The sequence below is a fragment of the Diplotaxodon limnothrissa genome, linkage group LG10 (assembly GCF_057381915.1).
Source record: "Diplotaxodon limnothrissa isolate DT_005_m linkage group LG10, D_limnothrissa_male_GT1.1, whole genome shotgun sequence".
NCBI classification, from domain to species: Eukaryota; Metazoa; Chordata; class Actinopteri; order Cichliformes; family Cichlidae; genus Diplotaxodon; species Diplotaxodon limnothrissa.
The window spans coordinates 29,114,558-29,136,755 of record NC_140605.1 but is presented as its reverse complement, the minus strand read 5'-3'; the positions used below and the strand labels follow the sequence as shown (position 1 = coordinate 29,136,755).

General features: G+C 40.6%; 1 protein-coding gene across 2 annotated transcripts in view; it reads left to right on the top strand.

Annotated features, from left to right (window-relative positions):
• Positions 1–22,198, top strand: part of LOC146624688 (glutamate receptor 4) — a 162,031-nt gene that overhangs the window by 106,194 nt on the left and 33,639 nt on the right. For both annotated transcript variants that reach the window (XM_085364695.1, XM_085364694.1), the window contains exons 7-10: positions 2,356–2,523; positions 3,071–3,175; positions 7,968–8,078; positions 18,722–18,928. In XM_085364695.1, coding sequence (XP_085220821.1) covers positions 2,356–2,523; positions 3,071–3,175; positions 7,968–8,078; positions 18,722–18,928 — 591 coding nt within the window. The remainder of the gene's footprint in view (positions 1–2,355; positions 2,524–3,070; positions 3,176–7,967; positions 8,079–18,721; positions 18,929–22,198) is intronic.

Genomic DNA, 22,198 nt, shown 5'->3' with positions numbered 1-22,198 from the left:
GGAAGGGATATCAGGAGAAAGTTTCTTTTCTCTAAAAAGACAACGGCAGCAAAGGTTTTCAAAGTTGCATCTGACAAACCACGAGAAGTCCAGAACAATGGACACGTGAGACCAAAATGGAGATATTTAATCACAGTACACAGGACAACACCTCATACCATCACATGTTGGTAGAGGGCTGATGTCTTGATTTTGTTTTGCAGTCACAGGACTGGGGCACCTTGCACTGCAACATGAACTCCTCTAGTATTCTAGATTCAAATGTAAGACCATCTATCAGAAATAGAGTCATCAAGAAAATAATGACTTTAAGTTATTAAGTTACTACAACCTGCTGAGTCATGGGATGTGTTTAGTTTTTATGGGACTGCAGTCTGCAGAGGGTCCTGTAAAAACTTCAAGCGAAAACCTGCAATTTTATTTTGTTATTGCCAGTAGGGGGCGACTTCTCCAGTGACAGAAAGAAGTGCGATTGCATAGAAATCTATGAGAAAGTGACATTACTGTTAGCATAATAACGACATTAAACCATTTCCTCATGATTTTATGTTCCCAAACACCAGTTTCAGGTCTTGTTGAATAAAACAATATGTTCATTTTGTAAATAATCAGAGTTGGAAAGATTTACTATGCAGGGTATAATTTCAGCTGGAGACAAAAAGCTTCTGTTTCACATGTTTCTGCTGTTTACGTATGTTTTCTCGGTCAGAGCTACCCCTGGTTTCAGTGGCTTCTTAATTAATACAGCAGGATCTTAATTTTGTAAATTATGGCCCTGTGTAGATTAAAATACACAGTAATAAAAGGTGTAAGTCATTGAGTTTACACGTGCAGTGCTTTTGGTTTCTTGGTGAGTTACACCCTTTGTTTGTGATGCACAGTTTTCCAAAAACTAAAAAGGCAATCATTGAAATACTCGAGTCAGGACTCGAATAACCTGACATCTCGTCTTTTATGCCCGAGACAGATTATCTTTAAATCTTCAGTAAGGCCAGAGGATTTTCTTTCTCTAAACCAAGAAAGAGTGTCTAACCTCAGATTGCAAACATTATGTAGACTTTTCTTCATCTGGCCTGGTTAAAGACCTCTGACTTACCAACATTTCTTAAGGAATTCAATTTGTTCTGGTGTCTGTCTGGTTGTGAGCACACAGCTGCAAAAAAAATAAATAACGAAGTTCCTGGCAGCATTCGCAGTGAGGATGAAGATGAGAAGAAGCCGATAGCTGCGGTGACTGTTAGTGAGTTTATCCCACTCCGTGATTGTTTGTGTGTGTTACTTGGGGCAGCTTGTCAAAGAGTAACAGGGGGATGGAGTGCAGCAGACTCTCTGCAGAGAGCCATAATGTCACCGTGAGCAGTGGGCTAATGAATAGGATTCACCCCCTGCCGGAGGCAAAGTTAATGAACTCCTGCTACTCGGGATAATTAATGCCAGACTGCTTCCCGGCTGGACAAAACGCTCTCCTTTTCCCCTTTCTATCCCCCCTCACTCACCCACCCACCCACTCTGCGTCTTCCTGCCTATTCCTCATTCACTCAATTACTTTTCTGCCCTGCCAGAGGTGAGTTTTAGGGAAATGTATTGCTCATGAGAGAGAGAGGCGAGTGCTTTTCTTTTTTTTTTTTTTGTAGACCCAAATAATCAGAAGCAGAGGCAGAGTCTTCAGGTCAAAGACAGATTAGGGGAAATTGGGAGGTTTATACTGTGGGGAATGTGCTCTCCTCCTTTTCTATATCTAGAAAATAATGAGCAGAGTAAAACTGCTGCCTCGCTCTAACAGCCAGGCTGTTACCGCGTGCTGCTTGGCCCTGCAGAAAGTCAGCACGCTCTCGGAGGCGACCTTACGCAGATTGTTTTTAAAAACATCTGACCAGCAAATATTGCAGAACATTTTGCCTGTCTAGCTAAATCAGTATTTAATTGGCCTCATACCTTTTCCTGGTGTGCGTCCCCCAGCACTACCCAAAACGGGCAGAGCAGCGGGGTCGCCTCGGGCTACAAAGACTGTAATTTACAAACCACGGCATCTGTCCCTGCTGGGTTTTATTTCCTTTCAATACAGTCTGCTTCATCCTGAAGAGCTTTTATTCGATGTTAAGTTGTTCTTTTATAGACACATTTTCCATCATTGACCACATACAGCAGGGGTGGGGAACTCCAGGCCTCAAGGGCCCGTGCCCTGCAAGTTTGAGGCATCACCCTGGGTCAACACACCTCACTCAAATGATTTGTTCATTACCAGATGTGTTGAGGACACATCTAAAATCTGCAGGACACCGGCCCTTGAGGCCTGGAGTCATCCTACCCCTGAACGCAGGATAACATCTCTGATCGCCCCTTCTCGTCTCGCAGTACACCTCGGCGCTGACATACGATGGTGTGATGGTGATGGCCGAGGCCTTCAGGAACCTGCGCAGGCAAAAGGTGGACATTTCAAGACGGGGGAACGCCGGCGACTGCCTCGCTAACCCTGCCGCCCCGTGGAACCAGGGCATCGATATGGAGCGCACTCTAAAACAGGTGAGACGCAGCATAAGTGGAGGTAATCGGCAAAGGTTTTTCACTACTTCCTCTTTGTTCAAACCTTTAATGGAGAGCCCGGGTGGCTGTGAGCCTCTGCTCGAATGTCTGTTATTGAAAAGGAGACGCTCTCTGATCTTCACGATCGTTGCCTCAACATGCAGTTGCACTTTTAGATACAGCGGAGCCCCTTAGAGCACAAAGAAGTATATTAAGAAAAGCTTCACTCTCTGAAAAGCGTATTTCCCAAAATATTGAACTATTCTTTAAACGCCCTCAAACCAGTTGAAAGTGTGTTTCAGCTGATGCTCAGAAGACAGAGCTGGCTGGCTTGGTTAAATCAACAATAAGCTCAAAGGAGTAGTGAACATCTGCTTATTAAATAAAATCTCCCAGACTCTTCAAATCATGCAGCATGCAGTGTCATCCCTTGATACAGCCTGCTGCACTTTTCTTCCAACAGTTTTGTGTACTAAAACAATATTTGCTTATGTGGAACTATATCATGTCCTGGTGTGTACATGTCTTCGTCCCCCTCTGTGTGCAGGTCCGGCTGCAGGGACTAACAGGTAATGTCCAGTTTGACCACTATGGCCGCAGGGTCAACTACACTATGGACGTGTTTGAACTGAAGAATAATGGACCCAGACGGGTAAAGCATCACACCACACTGCTTTCATTTGTGCTGTGGATAAATATTTGGCTAACGGTGATGATCACACATTTGACTTATGAAATCCAGTTTGTTTGCAGACCTACAACAAGCTACACGACTATGAAATCATCATACACCCCATGTGGTCCCAATATAAACTCAAACTTCAATCCATTTTGTGCTGCTAATACAGGTCCTAGACCTAGTTGCTGCAATCTAAGCAGCTCCAGCTCTTCTGATGGGACGTTCCCAATCCAGCTGAGAGACACAATCTCTCCACTGTGTTCTAGCTCTGTCTCTGGGTTGGAAATGCCTGAAAATCCTCATCTATGAGGCTCCTAAGAAGCACCCTCGAACCACCTCAGCTGGCGCCTTTCCATGTGGAGGAGTAACAGCTCCACTCTGAGCACCTCCCAGATGACCAAGCTTCTCATACTGTCTCTAAGGCCTGATTTAGACTTCTGTGGGGACCTTTGTAGAAGATATGATGTAACCTACATAAGTTGCCGACACTGAGGCCAGCATTTATGCTTCTTCTGGTGCATTACATGTTAGTTACCCTGTGGTTGTGTCCATGCGTTTTATAGCCAGCGCCGTCCAACAGAAACTTTTTTGGCTCTTTCTTGTGATGAGGTTTTTTTTCAGGGTCAAACACTTTAGTCCTTCACATTTTTCCACTTCTTTTGACATTCCCTAATGTCATTTCCAATAGTTTCATCAGTCGCCATCCAGGTATTTGCTGTCATCTGAGTCCTTATATTGATGCTATGATTGTCTTTTCTTTTATTGAGATGATGGTTATAATTAAAACATCAAAGCAACAAAGTAGCGAGAAATTGCACAGAAATTACAATGTCTTGTTGCGTTTCTAGGGAGGTTACGCTGTAGGGTTTCATTGAGGTTTCCCACTGAAGTATAATTCCCTAGTACAGATGAGCCCAGCCACCCTTTGGAAGGAAGCTCATTTCCACCCCTTTTTTCCATGATCTCATTTTGCTACCCACAGCTTGTGGCCATGAATCTATGGGAGCATAGATCACCCGGTAAACCGAAAGCCTCGCTCACACAAACTTGTTTTGAATAATTCAGGGAAGGAAGGCACACAACATTAACTTTTGCTCCATTTTCCTTCCTTGAGTGCTGTCAGCTACATGCCTCTTTTCTATTGGTCACGCTGGCAGTCTTCACAGCACAGAGCTGTCAAAGTTCAACAAATGTCACTCCTGCAGTGTCTGAAAGATCTCCCGAGCAGCATCCTGTGCTTTGGCTATTGTGTGGACACAGCACAGGATGGGGGAGCAGCTATGGCTCACCTTTTTAAGCTGGCGACCCAAATAGCAAAGGCTAAAGTCCCCTCCAGACTCCCACTTTGCTGTAATAAATAACAGCAGAAAGCCAAAAACAGAAATAAATAATTTGCAGCCACGTCCTGTGTGAAAGCAACTTTATTTGAAATTTGAAATTATATATTTGAATTTAATGCAAATTAAATACAGGTATGCATATTTAGCATTTACAATTAGTAGCAAAATAAAGACAGTACTGTAGTTCATATCACTGGTTATCATGAAAAAAAAAATAGTCCCGTTTGATTTATTGATTAGTATTTTTAAAGTTGTCACATATGTATCTATACGATATACATTTCCTTTTTAGTAATCTGACAGTGTTATCCCAGTGACACGTGATCTGTTGCTACCTTCTGAGGAGACGTAAAAATCAGTCTTTTCATCCAACGCTGCAGGATTCACCAAATTAGTGGTTGGAAAATGTTTATGATCCCATGAGGGAACCCTGCCTGACAGCCCAGCGTGTGTAATCAGCTGCTTAACCACAATGTGGTCAGGATTTTATAAAGGCAGGGGATTCTTTTAGATTAAAACTGCACTGTGACGTTAAGAATTTGTTTTAAGGTTAGACAGTTTACTCTGCCATGCGTGTTATTTATCTGGCTCTCTGAATGATGTGCCTGACAGCATGTCATAACAGGTCTTGTATGTAGCTCAACAGGTTACAGATTTTGCAGGTTTCCAGCGAGCAACTTTATTCCTAAACATGATGTCGTATAATTTTCAAAGACCCGTGCTCTGGTGGGCGTGCATGCTTAATTATAACTAAATCGGAAACCTTCTTCATTCATCCATAAATCATTGTAGATTCGTGCAGACTGCCTTCATGTGAAGTATCTGGGCGAGTGGGATGATACGACATGTAGTGTGCTGCTCTCTATTATCATAAGTAAATTGTGGTGGCGGGGAAGCTGCAGCATCTTTTGCTTGCTGGTTTGAGAGGATGGATGGATGTCTGTAGATGAAATTCAAGGGAAATGGGGGGAAAGAGAGAGAGAGGGCACTTGTGAGAGTGATGCCAAAAGGATGAAATGAAATAGAAAGCAATCAAGGTGGAGGGGAGGGGGAGGAGAGGCAGAGAGGAGTCCCCATCAATCAAAAGCTGCTTTGGCCTGTCTTCCTTCGCCGTGGCGAGGGTCCCGTCAGGACACGGTCTATATATGTGTGTGTGTGCATGTGTGGGTCACAGCCTCTCTCCTACATTTTCCGTGGCCCTCAATCATCCTGATGCCTCAGCACACTGGAGGGATCAGCCAATCACAGCTTATTCCCAGCACCTACACTATGACTCACTTGTAGCTGCTCATAAGGGTCGACTTCAGGGCGTGGAAAAAATTTGTCCAAAATTTGTCCCTGCCCCAATAAAAACATAAAAGCACCAGAAGAATTCATGTCTACAGGGAACCAACCATGCCTCTGACAGGGGAGGGTCCTTTTTCATCAGCAGCAGGTCATTTTTACTCCCACCTGCAAATATGATTATGAATTGTGAGTCCATACCACCATCAGTAGCTTAGATCAGATTAAAATAAAAATCATGACTAAACATAGCTATGTGAGACGTGTCTCAAAGTACAGAAATGCCACTCTCATCTAGAGAACAAAAGAGCGAACCATGTGTCTATTTCTGTGCTGAATTAGCAGTTATTGCAATTTTTTTAAAAGTCGAGAATGATTACTTCAGAGCAATCGACGGCTATCTACATGTTGAATTATTACCTGGTGCCTGCTGTTTGTGGTTTCCTTTAAGTAATAAAGGCCTTTTTTTTTTTTACCATAAATTGAAATAAATATGTGCACAAAGATCAGGATTGCAGCAAATTAAATGCCTTCGCCCCGCTGAAAATGCTCCACTGAAAGAATTTTATGATATTACAGCCACAGCAAACCTATCTGTCAATTTTGCTCAGTCAGTTTGCCCCTGAAGGACTTCTGGATGAAGGATGAAGACAGTAAAGTCAGCTGAGCATGATATTACACCACATTGATCTTGAAACTGGCATCTTGTGTGAAGTATATTAATCTAAGGCCAAATGGTACTGCTTACTGTCTTTAACTGGCTTTCCTCAGCGTGATATGATGATACTTTATGTATTTGTGACGTATAGTTGGACTAAATAACTAAAACCTGGAAGTTAATTGAAAAAAAGTTTAATGTGCTTTTTTTAAACAGCACCTCCTGTCAGGAGAAGATGTCATTAGCAATTAGTAATAGACATTGTACCAAGTTTCACAGCTGTGCCTGGGGAAAAATACTTAAAAATACTGTTGTACTCTTGTATTAATAGCTCAAATAGTTGCAGCCTTACTCTTGCCAACTTTAGTATAAAGGTACCCGGTCCTGGGAATCTCAACCCAAGGTATTCTTAAAAGTGTTTTCCAAGCTCTGGATTCATCAGCTTTCATCATCTTGAGCCTCTTGCCTCGTGTGCACAGAGACATATGTAGGTCACTTACACCGTATGTGAAACATGAGCCGTCACAGTCTGCACAACAGCAAGAGATACATTTCAAAGCATCAACAGAAAGTAAAGGAATCACGGAGTTGCGATTTTGTCACTTTTAACTTTATCCTTGTATTTTTGTATTTAATGGTGCCTTTTCATCCTCTATTTTATAAAAAACTGAAGTGTTAAAACATTTATAAAAGTCAACATTTATAAAAATCATTCATTAAGTTAATATTACTCTACATTTTTCTCTCTATAGAGCCCATGCACATTATGAATTACTCCAAAAAATAATAATGATTTTTCCTTTATATGTCACACAGTGTATGTTGCTTCTTGTTTTATATCACAATATGTGTGTACTACGTTTGACTGTTATATTAGCCCAATGATACATGCCGTTCTTTAAGCCACACCTCCCTAAAAGCACACTTTATTCTGATTGGTTGCCCTTTGCTGGGCTTCCCCAAGTAGTGCTTGTAAACCACACCTCCTGATCTCAGCTTTGGCTCATGTCTGAAACCATATAAGGGAAACCATACACATGCCAGGAAACATGCAAAGCGAGCTGTTAGAGTTTTTGGCTCATCTGGATTATTTTTACTTAAATCCTGATCCCATTGTTTGAAACATCCAACAGTATCCAACAATTTAACAGTATAAAAGTGATAATTAATAAATGGGAAATAATATAATATGATCACTATCAGGGTGCCTACAGTATGATAGAAAAGTGTCCACTATTTGAACAAATTACTTGTAACGCCAACACTGAGCTGCATAAATTAAGCTTCACGCTGCAGTAAAAACAAAGCTTTCCTCTCCAGTTACATCCACTTGCATCAAGTAAAATAGCTCCCACGGTATTAGGGATTGCATCATCATAATACATAATACATACACCCACCCGACCATGTGGATTATATAGCATATTATTATGAATCTACGCACGCTTCGGAGCTTGATCTCATGTTTTTGTTTTCACTACAGATTGGCTACTGGAACGACGCAGACAAACTGGTGCTGATCCAGGACTCTCCGCTGCTTCCAAATGACACTTCTGGCATGGAAAATCGAACCGTTGTAGTCACTACAATCATGGTAAGAGACCAGCATGTCCTCAACCAACGTGCACACTCATGCATGCAGTAATATTCAAAGTAATTTGTAATGCCAGGAAGTGTTATTAACAAGTGCCTCTGCAGATTACACTGATTCATATGCAGAGCCAGGAGTGTCAGATTTAGTGGATACACATCATACATCACAAATCTCCGACACTGATACGAAAAACATGACGGTCGGCTGCACTTTTTGCTTGCAAAGTGTTTCTGGTTTGTTTTTCTGATGTACTTTTTTTGTTACATGTTTTAATATATTAAAGGGCATCTTTAGTGGTAAAATTTTAAGCAGCAGCCAGATGAAATTGGCAAGGGCACATATTCAAGTTCAGTGCTCACAATTTGGCACTTTTATAACCCTAAAAACCTTTAAATTCTGCGCTACGAGTGACCAGATTTCAGAGATAAGTCTGCTTAGTTACATAATTTTCTATTTTTAAAAAAACTCTTAAGGAAAGGGGATTTATTTTTATTACTTCAACAGAAATTTCAATAAAACATAACACAGCTGCAGGACTAACTGCCGTCAGTTAGATTTTCCTTTATTGCACCAATAAACATCATAAACAGCTGCCGTTATTGAGGGTTTTTTATTTTTATTGCATTTTATAAAGCAGTGCCATACATCTACAAAAGCATTTCACACACACTGAATTGCCTTTGCATGGCATGCGAATCTCAAGCTGTAGCAGCGACTCTGCGGTGGCTGAATAGAGTAAAGCAGCCAGATGTAAATGTAGCATCTGAGGGGAGGAAGGAAGGAAGGTAAGGAAGTGGGAATGGAGAGTCACAGCTCAGCAAAATCCTCCCTCTTTTCAGCCCCTGATGAGGAACCCCATTTTAAGAAACTGATCCCCAGTTGGACGCAAGCAGGATATGAAAGCCCTTAATGGCAGAGTGATGGACACAGCAGCCTGAGCCAAAATGAAGCCCTAAAGACACTGGGCGAGAGGAGAGACACAGCAGCTGTGTTAATGGATACCCTGTTTCAGAAATCTGAACAAGAAATGGAGCCGCTCAGAGCCATAATGGAGTCCCTCGAGAGGATAATAAAATGCAAATGGAGGGGGAAAAGACAGTCCTCTTTTCTTTTCTGTTTTTTACGGACGCCCTCATGGATGGACACCCATTGAGGCCTAAATGGATCCCCCCACTCCTACCATCACAGCATCTGATTTCTAGCATAAACAAGCTCCAACTACACCTGCTAATGTGTGTGTGTGGTAGTGTCACGCATTGTCATGCTTGGTGTGTCTGTGTGGCCAATCACAGCTCGAGAATCACCCCAGTTTGCGATTGTAGTGTTTTGCAAAGATCTCCAGAGCCTGAAGCGTAAAGTAAGGAAGTGGCAGTGTATAAATATACATGTTGTCTAAACCTGTCACCTTCTCCTACTACCTGCTCTACCGTACAGTACATTACACACTCCGAGGGCTTCCTGTAAGCCTTAAAACAGCTTAGAAAGACTAATGCTCTCATAATCATCCCAGTTCATATCCATCATGCTTTTGTGCAGCATGATAATATAGTTACATTGTGACGGCTGCCTTTCATTCCCGCTTTTAATGTTTGTTCTGCGTGTTTGTGAGAGTAATGTTTGCTTAGCATAAACTTAATGAAGCGTCCAAGTTTTATATTACATCCATCTGTGTCTTAATGCGTTTTAAGAACCCTTTGCAAAGTAGCAGTTTAACATGTCGTGGAATATGCTTGCTGATTATCAGGCCTACACTAGCTGCTCCCTGGCCTAAGCCTGAAATAAGTTTTATGATCTCACTTATATTTAAAGGCGGATAGCTCCTCTACCCCAGAAACCTGGAGACTGGGGCATGGCAAAAGGGGGGGCATGGGGTGGCACCAGTCCCCTCATGGAAAAAAATATGAAAAATTTAGGGAGGGACAAGAGGGTTTGGTGTAGTCTTCCTTAATGCATCATTGTAAATAAAACTATTCAATTTTCAATAAATTAACTTGCATTCAAAGCTCTTGTGCTAATTCTAGATGTGAAACAATGAAATTTAACTTTTTATCTTAAAATCAAGAATGTGTGAGACATTGTTTGACCCATCAGCAGAATAAAAAATCTTTAAGATCCTACCCAGACTGGATTCTGTTCCTTAAATGGTTGAATCATGTTCTTTCATGTGGTGGCCACATGTTACAGGGCAGCCATCTTTCTCACAAAGTCATTGTTGGTTTGGTCTGGAAACAGCCATGCCACCACATTTAAATAAAATAAAATCCCAGAAACCGTTTAATGGCTCTTCTCTTATCTTAAACCTTTAAGAGTTGTCTGTATTTAAACAACACAAAAAATGACAAGCACACACTAAACCAAACCACAGTTGGAGAATCCATGATATTGATTGGTTTTTACCTTTTTTTTTGCCGCTTGTTTTGTCTTCTTAATTTTTTTCTGTGCACAGTTTAGCTGTGTGTTGTGTTCCTTCTTGTTTGTCAGATTTGACGGCTGCTTTTGGCCCAAAGCTGAGGGCTTAACTCTGCCCTTGCTTTCACATAATTCAAGCGGGTCCACCAGGTGCCCCCATTCTTCAGACCTGAACCTATCCTGAGGCCATATTTCTGTTGTTTCTTCTCCACAAAGTTATATGATTTTATAAGAAAGGCTTTCTCATAAATAAAAATGACATGACAGTCAACAAGTGCAAAAAATACTTCACCTTCACTTGCCAGTAATCCACATATTTAATGCCAGATACTCGCTGCAGTCCACTTGTGGTGCTGTAGCATCTTAAAAAGAGAAAACAACTTTCAGATTTTTTTAGTACATCAAAGCTGAGCTCCCAGATTAGCATGGCTACAGTCTAATCTGTTATAATCCAGACCGTGCCCTTTAAAGTATAGAAGCTGTGGAGAGTTTTTATGTCTTGTCACAACACAAGGTCATACTGTTTTCAAAGTGGTGTTTAGTTCTCTTTGTCGTGAGCCTAAAGCTTTAAGAGATAGCTAAAAACCCTGTGAAGTCTTTGGCTTCAGCTGCCCAGAGTTTGATGCATATTCAGAAAAGCTCCCGTGGACAAGGACGACGTTTGATTGTGATTATATGGGCAGTAAAAAGGCTGTGAGATTTGATGTTGTGTGCCTTGGCTTAAAACTCCCTCATTACACATCTTGGCACAGTATCAACCTGCCAAAGGGCAGGAACTACATAGAAGTCCTGCAACAGCGGTGAAATGTTTCGGAAATGGTTTTGCTGTTAGGCTTCACTGTGGTGCTTAAAATCCCTGTTGATAACGCACCTACAACCCGGTCTCATTCAAATTTCGGGGTGTCAACCCCAAATTTAGCAGATTAATTTCCAGACTGGATTACTCCAACTTTGTATATGCTGGACTGAGTAAAAGACTGCAGTAGGTTCAAAATGCTGCTGCAGAAACATCATCATCATTCAGTGTATAGCTTCATTTGGTTTGTTTCAGGTTATGAGTCAGATCTTTTTTATCGTCACATGTCATAATCTTAGGTGAATTAATCAGTAACATTTAGTAATACCAAATTCCTGAATGGCTCTTACAGTTGCAGCTCTAAAACTCTGGAATCACCTTCGTCTTTAAATTATTTCTGCCTTTAAATCCTCCCTTATTCTGATTATTTATTGTTCTGTTAACTGATGCATTAATTGCTGTCATGTACTTTGGTCTGTTCTTTTTAAAAGAATTGAGTACTTCTGAGCATTAAAAGAATTTCTAGTGGACCAAATAAGACTGGAAATAATGCTAATAAATGTTCAATTAAATGAATTTCATAGGTCTCTAACATCAGAGTTTCTCTGAGTATTTTGGTCTGAAATTTAATTCAATTCTGTTGTCATTTGAACATCTTCAAGCTCTTTATGCTGATTTTTTTCCAGGCATTGAGGGAACCTTCGGCCAGTCACCTGTGGACAATTGTGGGGGGCAGCCAGAGTATTTAGAAAGCAGATATCTGGGCTCAACAATTCAAATCAACAGATAGTGGACAAGAGAGGTAAAGAAGAAGGCAGGCAGGATGGAGCCGGTGGAGATGAGTGTCAGGGGTGATTTGTGATGGAAGGATAGCAGCAAAAGTGAAACGGATGGTAGTGAGTATGGTTTGGAGATGGTGGCACTGACAAAAAGACTGGAGGTCGAGCTGAAGATGCTCACATTTTCATTGGCAGTGACCAAAATGCACAAGATTAGAAATGAGCAGCTCAGGCTGACCAGTTTGGAGACAAAGTTAGAGAAGCAAGGCTGATTTGGACATGTGCACAGGAGGGAGAGTGGGTACATTAGACAAAGATGTTGACAGTGGAGAAAATTTCTGACAGGCATACTTTAAGCTGCAGGTTCTTCATTGTCAACATTTATGCTGATGAAAATTACCCAGAAATGGATCAGAGCACGTAGCCTTATACGACAATTAGGGGAAATGAATTCTGCCTGTATTCAAATTACAACATTCATCAAGCTGAAGCAAACAATTTGCAAACTATTTTATCAGTTAAAAAGTTTTTTTCTAGATCTGACTAAAGTAAACTAGATGAAAATAAATGAGAGGTTGAGGATAAGAATGCAAAAATGTTCTTGAGTGAGTCACTCTGTGTGATTGTGGGAATGAAGGGCACGTTTCTTAAACCTTATAAATAGTAAATTTGTGATTTATAGACGAATGTTGTCTTTTCAACCACGTTTTACATTTCTAATTATATTTTTGCTTTACTGTTGGGAATCGCAAACTTTGGCTTAGAGTGGCTGAAGCTTTCAGATCCAAAACCCTTGACTGTAGCACCCAAACGCCTCTGCTGTGAACAAAAGCAAAATGGAGATTCACAGTATATTCTCTGTGTGCGCTTCAAATGTGCTCCTCTTTTCAGTGTCGTACACTCAGTCAAATAAAGTGTGATTAGAGCGTCTAATGGCTGCTGATGACTAAACCCCGACATGAGTCACTCATGGAGAAGTAATAATGTGTGTGAGAGCGTCACACAGTTTGGTTTTTGCGGTCAGGTTTTTGGACAATGGGCCATCATTCTGTTATTGCTCATAATCAAACAGAATGTGCAGCAGATTGTTTGTCCTGCGTAACGTACAAAACACTCACACACAAAGCCAAATGGCCAGATTTTACTAATGTAGACTGTGTGTGTGTGTGTGTGTGGGTGTACGTATGGATTTGTGACATGCAGTTGGCCCTGTGGTATGTGTGTGTGTGAGAGTGTGTGTGTGTTCTAATGGCATGTGTAATTAGTCTCATTAGGCAGTGAGTGAAGCCGTGCGGTTGTGATTATTGACCAGCCTGTCAGCCATGCTGGCCTTTACTGTGAAGACCTCTGAAGTACTGCTCTGTTCTTGTGCCAGAAACACTGACTCCCTCTGCTCCTCTGGCTGCCAGCACTGTCATACACCCCGCTATCATAAATCATATGGATTAGAGCCGATTTCCCTCTGATATAAATCCAAAAACACTGGCAGAGATCAACTCGCAGATTAAGTCATCATCAATAAAACGCTTGCGATTCATTAAAAGTGTGACATGAGTTCCATTTAAGAGCCAGCACAAGAATTCCTGATTCCTGTAGGTCATCAAGACTACCAAGGTCCTCAAAGAGGACATTTAAAGTAGAGATGTCCATCCGGACCACAACAGGGATGTTTTCCAACAACACCAGAAACCCTGGGATGGAGGTGGGTTGCAAAGTGGCTTGCAGAAGCACCATGCAGGCCGAATAAGCTTAAAGACTAAACTTTATGTGAGCTATCAGCTGCTGGGGTTGGCTGTTGAGGTAATTTGATTGCTAGCTGACCGGCCAGACCAAACGCTAAGCTCAGTTAAACTTTTTTGACAATGTTGTTAAAACTGGTAATAAAATGATTATCAGTGTTAATCTTTGTGTAGTTCTTGGGGATTTTGTGTCATTTGCTAAATACTGTTCTACCTCTCAGACAGTACAAAAGACAGACCTGCAGGTCTAAATAGATAGAGGAGTTAGCTGACAACTTTCAAAACACTAGGATGGTGGTGGCGAAAGCACTCATCCTCGGGATTTCACAAACTGTCTGTGGTACAGTACTATAGTGTTATCACAGCAAATATTCAGTCTCCTGTCGCGTGGTAAAGGAAAAAGCATGAAAGCCTGTTTGAATGAACTGTTACTCTGTCGATTAGTTGTACCCTGAGCTAGTAAAACCTGTATATAATGCATAAATCTGACATTATTCAGATGTCCTTTGGACTCCATGTCCTGACAAGCTGGAAGTTGCAAAATAAAATAAAAAACAGGAATTTACCATAATAAAAAAAATCTAATTAAAACTGCAACAAGAGCTATTTCTTACTAGCTGTACTGGCACCCACTGTACTGCTGCACAGAGATGAATGTGGGGAAAAGGTGTTTTCAAGAGCATTCAAAGTGTGTTCTCTCTTTTTACCTGAATTCCTGCCTAATTCCTGTCTAATAATTCTCTCTATACATGCACGAACCGAGTCCCTGGATACTGAAGGATATCAGGATATCTAGATTACTTTGTGATGAAGAGGACATAAATGTGACTTTTAACTATGTTTTTATTAGCTTTGCAGCTTTTCCTCCTGACAAAGACCTCTCCCATGGACATTCATACATTAAGTAATTAAGTAATAAGAATCCACAGCAACGTTTTTAGCTCAGTGAGCTACCTTTCTTTTCCTACATTAGGACACCTGAGGGATTAAATGAGCAGTTAAACTCATTTACACTGGCAGGAAGTGGCGCTTTCACTGATCTGAACCACAATGAAAGTGACAGTTTGACTAACTTTAGCTTGCTTCTTTGCTAATGATGTCAATATCAAAATACTTTCCAAAGCTACAGTTTGTTTTTTTACCTTTAAATGAAGACTGTTAGGGCTTGTGTTTGAACTTCGGGGAGCTGGTTATTTGTCGATATTAGTGATTATTGAGCTCCATTTTTTTCAGCTGGCATCAGCTAGTGTAGCTTTCGGGTAGTAGCAGAAGGTATTTATTTAAGTCCTTCATACACAAATTGATCTCCAGGCTGTAAAACTACAGTTTTGCTTCATTTTGTGCTTATCAATTTTGCATTTAATGCAGTTATTATGAGGTCTGTCACACACAGCAAACCCAGGGTAGGATGCTGATTATTTTCTGAGGCAGTCAGCATAATGTGAGGCTAGTGTTATGTGTAATCTTTTTCTTTGACATGTTACATAAATAATGCACAAACATAAAGACGGACAAGGGAATTTGATATGCAGATACAGAGTATGATTGATGCTTTATAGTTGTGGGAAAATGTTAATAATTAGTTATTGATAATTTGTTAAAAGGCTTGGCAAATGATTCATGTTAATATTATTAATGAGTTATGGAACCTTGTAACCCACTACAAGCGTCCTTCACTGTATTTTAGTACATCGTGCCATCATTATGTTGTACAGTAACATCTTTGCTGTGCCGTAGGCTCAGCCGGGCATTTGCATTCTCTCCCTGCCATCGAGTCTTTGGTTTACCTTGCTTTGGCCGGCGGCAATGTCAAGCAAACACATCTCAAGAATAAATTGCTCCCATTCTCAATATGCAATATGCTGCCATCCATGACAAAAGTAATTTGTTTGGAAATATGAGTTCAGAAAGCATGCACGGCTGACATTTAGATCACTTTCCGAGGAACAAGAAATCTAATGATATACAACCTTCCTCTGGTCACAGTGTAGACTGATGTAGCCACCCCGATTATTTAAGTGGTGGCATTAAGTTATTCAGTCTGACTGCATCTAATTTCTCTGCTCCTTTCTGTTCCATGTCTGTACCCCTCCTCTACCTTTTTTTTGCTTAGTCATGTTTTCTGTCTCTGTGACATGCATCTATACAAATGCTTTGCCTGCCTAAATGATGGTGTGTGCCACATATTAAGAACAGATAGTCTATGAATATCATAGCTACTGTGACGGCTTTTTGAACTGAGACATCTCAAGGTGCATCTGACTGTGAAACTGAGGGACACCGAATGTTTAATTTATGAAAATAACATCACGTTGTATTCACCAGGACTTAAGACTAGAGACTAAGACCATAAACCCACCAAGAAAGCGATTACTGAAGTCGTAGGCCAAGGGAACCGAGGAATTTTTCTCCAATAGATTTCTATACAACTGTAACTCTTTTTACAGCCAGACTAGTCGCCCCCTGCTGACCACTGAAAAGAATGCAGGCTTAAGGCACTAGGCAAAGCAAGGAGTGCAGTGACTATAGCTGTTTTTACAAATTCTCTGTAATTCTTTAGACTCAGACTTTTTAGCTATAGCATGTCAGTGCTGTCTGTGTGAACACAAGTTATGGTCTTTCTCCTCCCACCTCCTTCGCACTGATTTTCTGGTGATTTCACGTGACTAAAAAGTCAAAAGTATCCAGTTCGACGTCACCCACGTGTCAGTGAGCTGTCCTTTAGTTTAAGGAGATTCTGTTTAGATGCCGTAGTTTATAAAAGTAGAAAGTTGTTCAGACCTGATCTTTCTCTCCTGTAGCTGACGTATGAAAACTGCTCACAAAAATAGAGAAATTATATAAATCTTTGTTCCATTTATAGATTATTATCTTTAATTGTGATGTAATATTTCTTTTTTTACATTGTAATGAAAGTCATTGATGTTGTGTTGTGAAAGCCGATCAGGATTCTATCACATGGATGATTAAAAAAAATGTACATGGCTTTCAGGTCTAAAAAGGGCCTTAAACCTGCATTCCTTTTGATGGCCACCAGGGGGTTGCAAAAAGATTTCCAGTCATATAGAAGTCTATGGGAAAATGTTTCTGTGCCGTGATCTCTGTAAATATTTTCCTGCTCATCTTGAATAAAAACATTGAGTCCTTTTTGTGAATTTAAGTCATTCCAGCTGTTAAAAAGGATGACTATACTCTTTGTTTCTCCCAGTTTCAAAGATGGTGAGGCTTCTTACCTGGACTTCCCATTAATGTGTGATTTTTACTGTGACAACGTAAATCTTATATGCTGTGTATGCTCTGCTCAAATCACAAACAACTAAAAAAGACAGTTAAACTTTCTTACGACTGCAGAGGTTCATGGTTGTTGTTATCTCATCATCTGATTGATTAATAGTCATAACATGAGCTTGTAGTCTTAAACTAACCTTGCTCATTGTTGAAGAACTGAATGTTAAACTTTAAACAGGAAATACGCAGCTTTTCCTGTTTTTAAAACTTGAAGCAGAAATGCTGTGAGCACCAGGGATAATGCACTAATTTAGCCTCGTTTCACCTTCTGTGCCTCGGGAAGTAGCTCAGGTCGTTGACTAATCACAGGGTTGGCGGTTTGATCCCCGACGCTTCCTAACCGCATGCTGAAGTGTCCTTGAGTAAGGCACTGAACCCCAAATTGCTCCCAGTAGTCAGAGAAGCACCTCCCATGGCAGCTGAGTGTGTTGGTGAGTGGGTCCATGAGATCGATTCAGGTTAAAGTGCTACATAAATGCAGCTATTTACCGTTTCTCATTACAGCTCAAGAATGCTGATCGCTCGGTTAGGTCTGAAAATGTGCTTTAGTCTAAATAAATAACTGCATGTATACATTTAAAACAAATTTAATGGTTTCAGTGTTTAAGACTGAAGAAAATTTAATTTATGTACTAAGAGTCCTTTTTATTTAAAGGGTTTCTTTTCTGTAAACAAATACTTAGTAAGCTGCTTCCAGACTTTGGTGCGCCACCCCAGAAAATTCAAATACATTGTGTTGTTTGAGCATTTTAGAAATTTACAACCTTCATGAGGTCAAAAATATTCAAGATGAAAGCTTACACTGTGTGTATTCTCCCTCTTTCCACATAATCTGAGCTCTAAGTGCAGTGCCCAAAATTGACCAACAGGGGTCGCTTTTTTGCCTGAAAGACACGACTCATTCAGGTCTTCTCGTTCTTCTTGCCCCAGGCAACAATTACAAACAGTGACGGGGTTATGAGATTTCGCTGCTTTGTTTGTTTGTTAGCAGGCTTATTTTGGATTGCTTTGCATGAACACTTTACCAGCAGTGGAGCTTGGCCCAAGATTTGGACTTGATCTAGTAGAACAGATTCTTTACCATTGCAAGAGAAAGCAAAAAGTAAAACATTTCACAGTCCATCTTGTGTATAATAAGTGTATTAAGCTGAAATTGAGAAAATTAGGAGAGATCATGAGAGTAATCCGGATTCAGATCCTTCTGGATCCAGGATTCAATTCATGCATGGTGTGGAGGAAATGATCCACGTTTGTGGAAGTATCTAGTCGTAGGCTCCTCTTGTTTGTTTGTTTCATTTGTCGTCAGGCCTGAAAATCAGATTCTTCTGTCAATACTTATAAGAATGCATTGTTAACATTCAGCAGTCTGTCTCTGCCATTTCAGTGTTTCTAGGATTTGTTACTACCTCCAAAATTTAATCAGTAAGAATTGTGCGTTTTATCATCTGCATGCCCTATATGCAAACCAAACAGGCACCTCATCAAGCCGTTGCTCCACAAGTACCTTAATCCATCATGGTATTGATGAGCTACAGTTCAGTGCTCTCTATTTGTGTGTCACTGCACAAACCCTCATGTCTGCGTGTCTGTCTGTCTGATGGTTTGGTTCACTGGTTATGGTCCCTTGTGTAGGAGGGACCCTACGTGATGCTTAAGAAGAACTGGGAGATGTATGAGGGCAACGACCAGTACGAGGGTTACTGCGTGGATCTGGCTTCAGAGATCGCCAAACACATCGGCATCAAGTACAAGATCTCCATCGTCCCCGACGGAAAGTACGGCGCCAGGGACCCAGAGACGAAGATCTGGAACGGCATGGTCGGGGAGCTGGTGTACGGGGTAAGAACTTTTGTTTTCAATCTTTTTTGACGGAAATTATCTTTGTTGTTTTTTTAAGTTTTTTTATGACTCATTTCACTGAAGCTTCAATTTTATGCTGTCAATAGAAGTCAAGATGGTATTTACAGAGAATATGGTGCCTCCTCCAGATCTTTTTGTACTAACAATACATTTGTACAAAAGCTTGGTTTCTGAGAGAGAGAAAAAGACTCTGATCTTGAAAGCTGAAAACTGAAATTATTGATCAAAATCTACATCATTAAACCTCAAACCAAAAGTCGATGAAAGAAAAGATACATAAAACAAACTAAAGCTGCTGTTGTAAATCTTTGATGAGTATGACATGAAAAAAGTCTATATTTTAAAGGCTGAATGATAAAAAAAAATTATATTGATAAATTAAACTATTTAAATTTTGTAAGCTCATATTAGTATTACTAGTATGTATTAAGTTCATATTATGCAGTAACTGCCAGGGCTGGAGCTCCTTGAGGCTGCATTCAACACCGTCAATACATGCAGACTCCTATATTAAAATGGCTAATATTAGTACATTAAAAAGCATTTTTTTAATTTGATTTTTAAAAAAAATCTCTAGAGCTACAACTAAGCAAATAGAAATTTTTTTCTTTTAACTTACCCAATTAATAATGGGTGTGTCAGCTTCTACTTACTGTTAGCTGTTTGCTAGGTATCGCCTTACGCTACAGTCACAGTAGGGAAAACTGTAGTTGGAGACCACGGAAACCAAAACAGCTGTGCCACATGAATTTGCGATCTTGTTGCCTTTGAAATGGTCGCTCTGAGGATGGAAACCAGGTCTGTGACCACAGCAGTCAAAGGCCATTATTATCATTGCTATATTTACATGTTAGTGCTAATTAGCAGCTACCTGCTTCTGTACAGTCTATGGAAGCAACTTGCTAACCCAGCTTGCTAACATTAGCACCATATTGGACCATTTTACCTTCTCCACCAAATATTGAATCTTCTGGCTCCAAAAATTTTAATATTGAAATGACCAAATCCCAAACATAAAGCTTTAAAATAGTAGTACACAATCCAGAAAGTGCTTTTATATTAAGTCCCTTTTTAACTGCCTGGCCATTTTACACGGGCTCTTTAAATTACTCTAGTTCCATTACCGTTTGTTCTAGAAACAAGAGAAGACAATTTTACAGACGAACGTATAAAATAAGTCCAGGCAGCCTGTATGATACTTGTGTGATAAAGGGTTAACATCAAACGGCATCAACAAAGGGTAAATTAACAGCAGATTAGCAAACACGGAACAGAGAGATTATATGTAAAAGCTTATTTTCTGCCCAGCTAAGATAAATAACAGACCTGTCTATCGTAGGGTTAAATAGATTCCTTAAATCATAAAACGCTCTATATGTCTTTTTCATGCAGAATTTTGCCTTTGCAGAAGCTTTTCCTACAGGAGCGGTTTTTCTTGACCTGCAGAGAGCTCCGTCTGAAGCACTGTTTCTGTTTGTTGTGGCCATAATTAAGCCCATATGAAATGAAATCGCGAACAGTCTCTGGTTAATGCTAGCAGGATGAGGGGAATTAGGGGAGCATTAGAGCAGAGCTTTTGGAGGAGAAACACAGGTGTGGAGCTTGTTAAAGAATCTCTGAGGACATTTGATTTGAGAACGAGGTGTCTTTCTGCTTCTCACCTTGATGTGGGATCAAAAAAGATGCAAGGATGTGCATGAGGAGTGATAGAGCAATTTCAGGGCCTGCTTGTGGTTTTTTACTTGAATGTTTTTAAGGCGAAAAACACATTTCACTAGGAGGAAACATATAGAAACCAATAACAAGTGAAGATAAAAAGGACATAAGTACAGCTGAGGTCTCACTCATGCTTTTCTATTCAATAAATGTGTGATATTGTACTTTCTGTCTGACACTATGATTATTTTCCCTTCATCTGCTGAGAAAAAGCTATAAAATTCATTTTTCCCAGAACAAAAAAAGATCCTTTTGATACTTTCACGAGCAGCAAAAGCATTTTGTTTAAAATGTACAGTCAAAAACCAAATCTTTTTTTTTTTTTGTGATGAGTTAAGTGGCATTTTCACAAAGTGGCATTTTTCTCGCCTGCGCCTCTTTGGTGCTGCAGTGACTCACTGTGAAGTCGACTGCGGCGAGCGTAAGCAGAGGCACAGTTCGGGATGTGTCAGGACTGATCAAGCAGTACAGTGCACTTTTGGTGTAAAGACTAACCAGGTTGGTCAAAAGTGCAGGAACAAAAAGTGCAGCTCTGTTCTCTGCTATTTTCATCTCTTTAACTAACTGAGAGCAGAAACGCAGCCTGCCCAGTAGAATTGCTTTGATGGGAAGACATGCTGAGCGACATTACTTTAATGTAAATCCCTTAACAGGAAGATTTAAGTGCCGACGTGCTGCTTTGGCCAAGTACAGCTGGCATCACACAATTTTGAGCCATTTGGACCCTTTTAATCCCACAACAGAAATTGTGTTCGTGTACTACGTCAGTGGAAACATAACCAGAAGTAAAAGCTGCATTTTTAGCATCGCAGTATGACTTTAAGGTCAAAGTTGTTGCAGTGAGACTGCAACAAAGAATTTCAGCCAATGTGATGTCATTCATCCATATGTTTGCATTTTGAGGCTTTGACTGAAGAATTTGAAGCATCTTGTATTTTTTTTTTTGAACCAGCTGTCATAAGTGAGGAGCAAAGCTGGCTGAGAATCGAGCACACTGAGGACTTGTCATTCACAAAGCAATCTGGAAACCTATCGCTGGTCTGGTGGCCAACATTTCAGGGCTTCTGTTGTAGCTAGGACATCTGGAATAGTGGATAACAGATATCCAGGCCAAGACTTCCTCTTTTGTCCACCAGCCATTGTTAACTATCCATCCATTCATTTACTTAACCGCTTATCCAGTTCGGGGTTGCAAAGGAGGCTGGAGCTTCTCCCACGTGGCTTGAGAGGTGATGATACACCATGGAGAGGTTGCCAGTCCTTTGGGCCAACACAGAGAGACAGACAACAACACACACTCACAACCAAACTTGTGGCCAGTTTAGAGTAACCAATTCATCTAACAAGTACAGAGATACATGTGTGAGAAAGCCAGAGTAGGTAAAGAGAACCCATCCAAGCAAAGGCTTAATGTGCAAACTCCCCACAGAAAGCCCCCTACGAACCAGGAGGTTTAAATCAGGAAGCTTATACCTTGTGGCACAGTGATGTGGCTTCTCCCTGTGCCTGTGTGGGCTCACTCCAGATACTCTG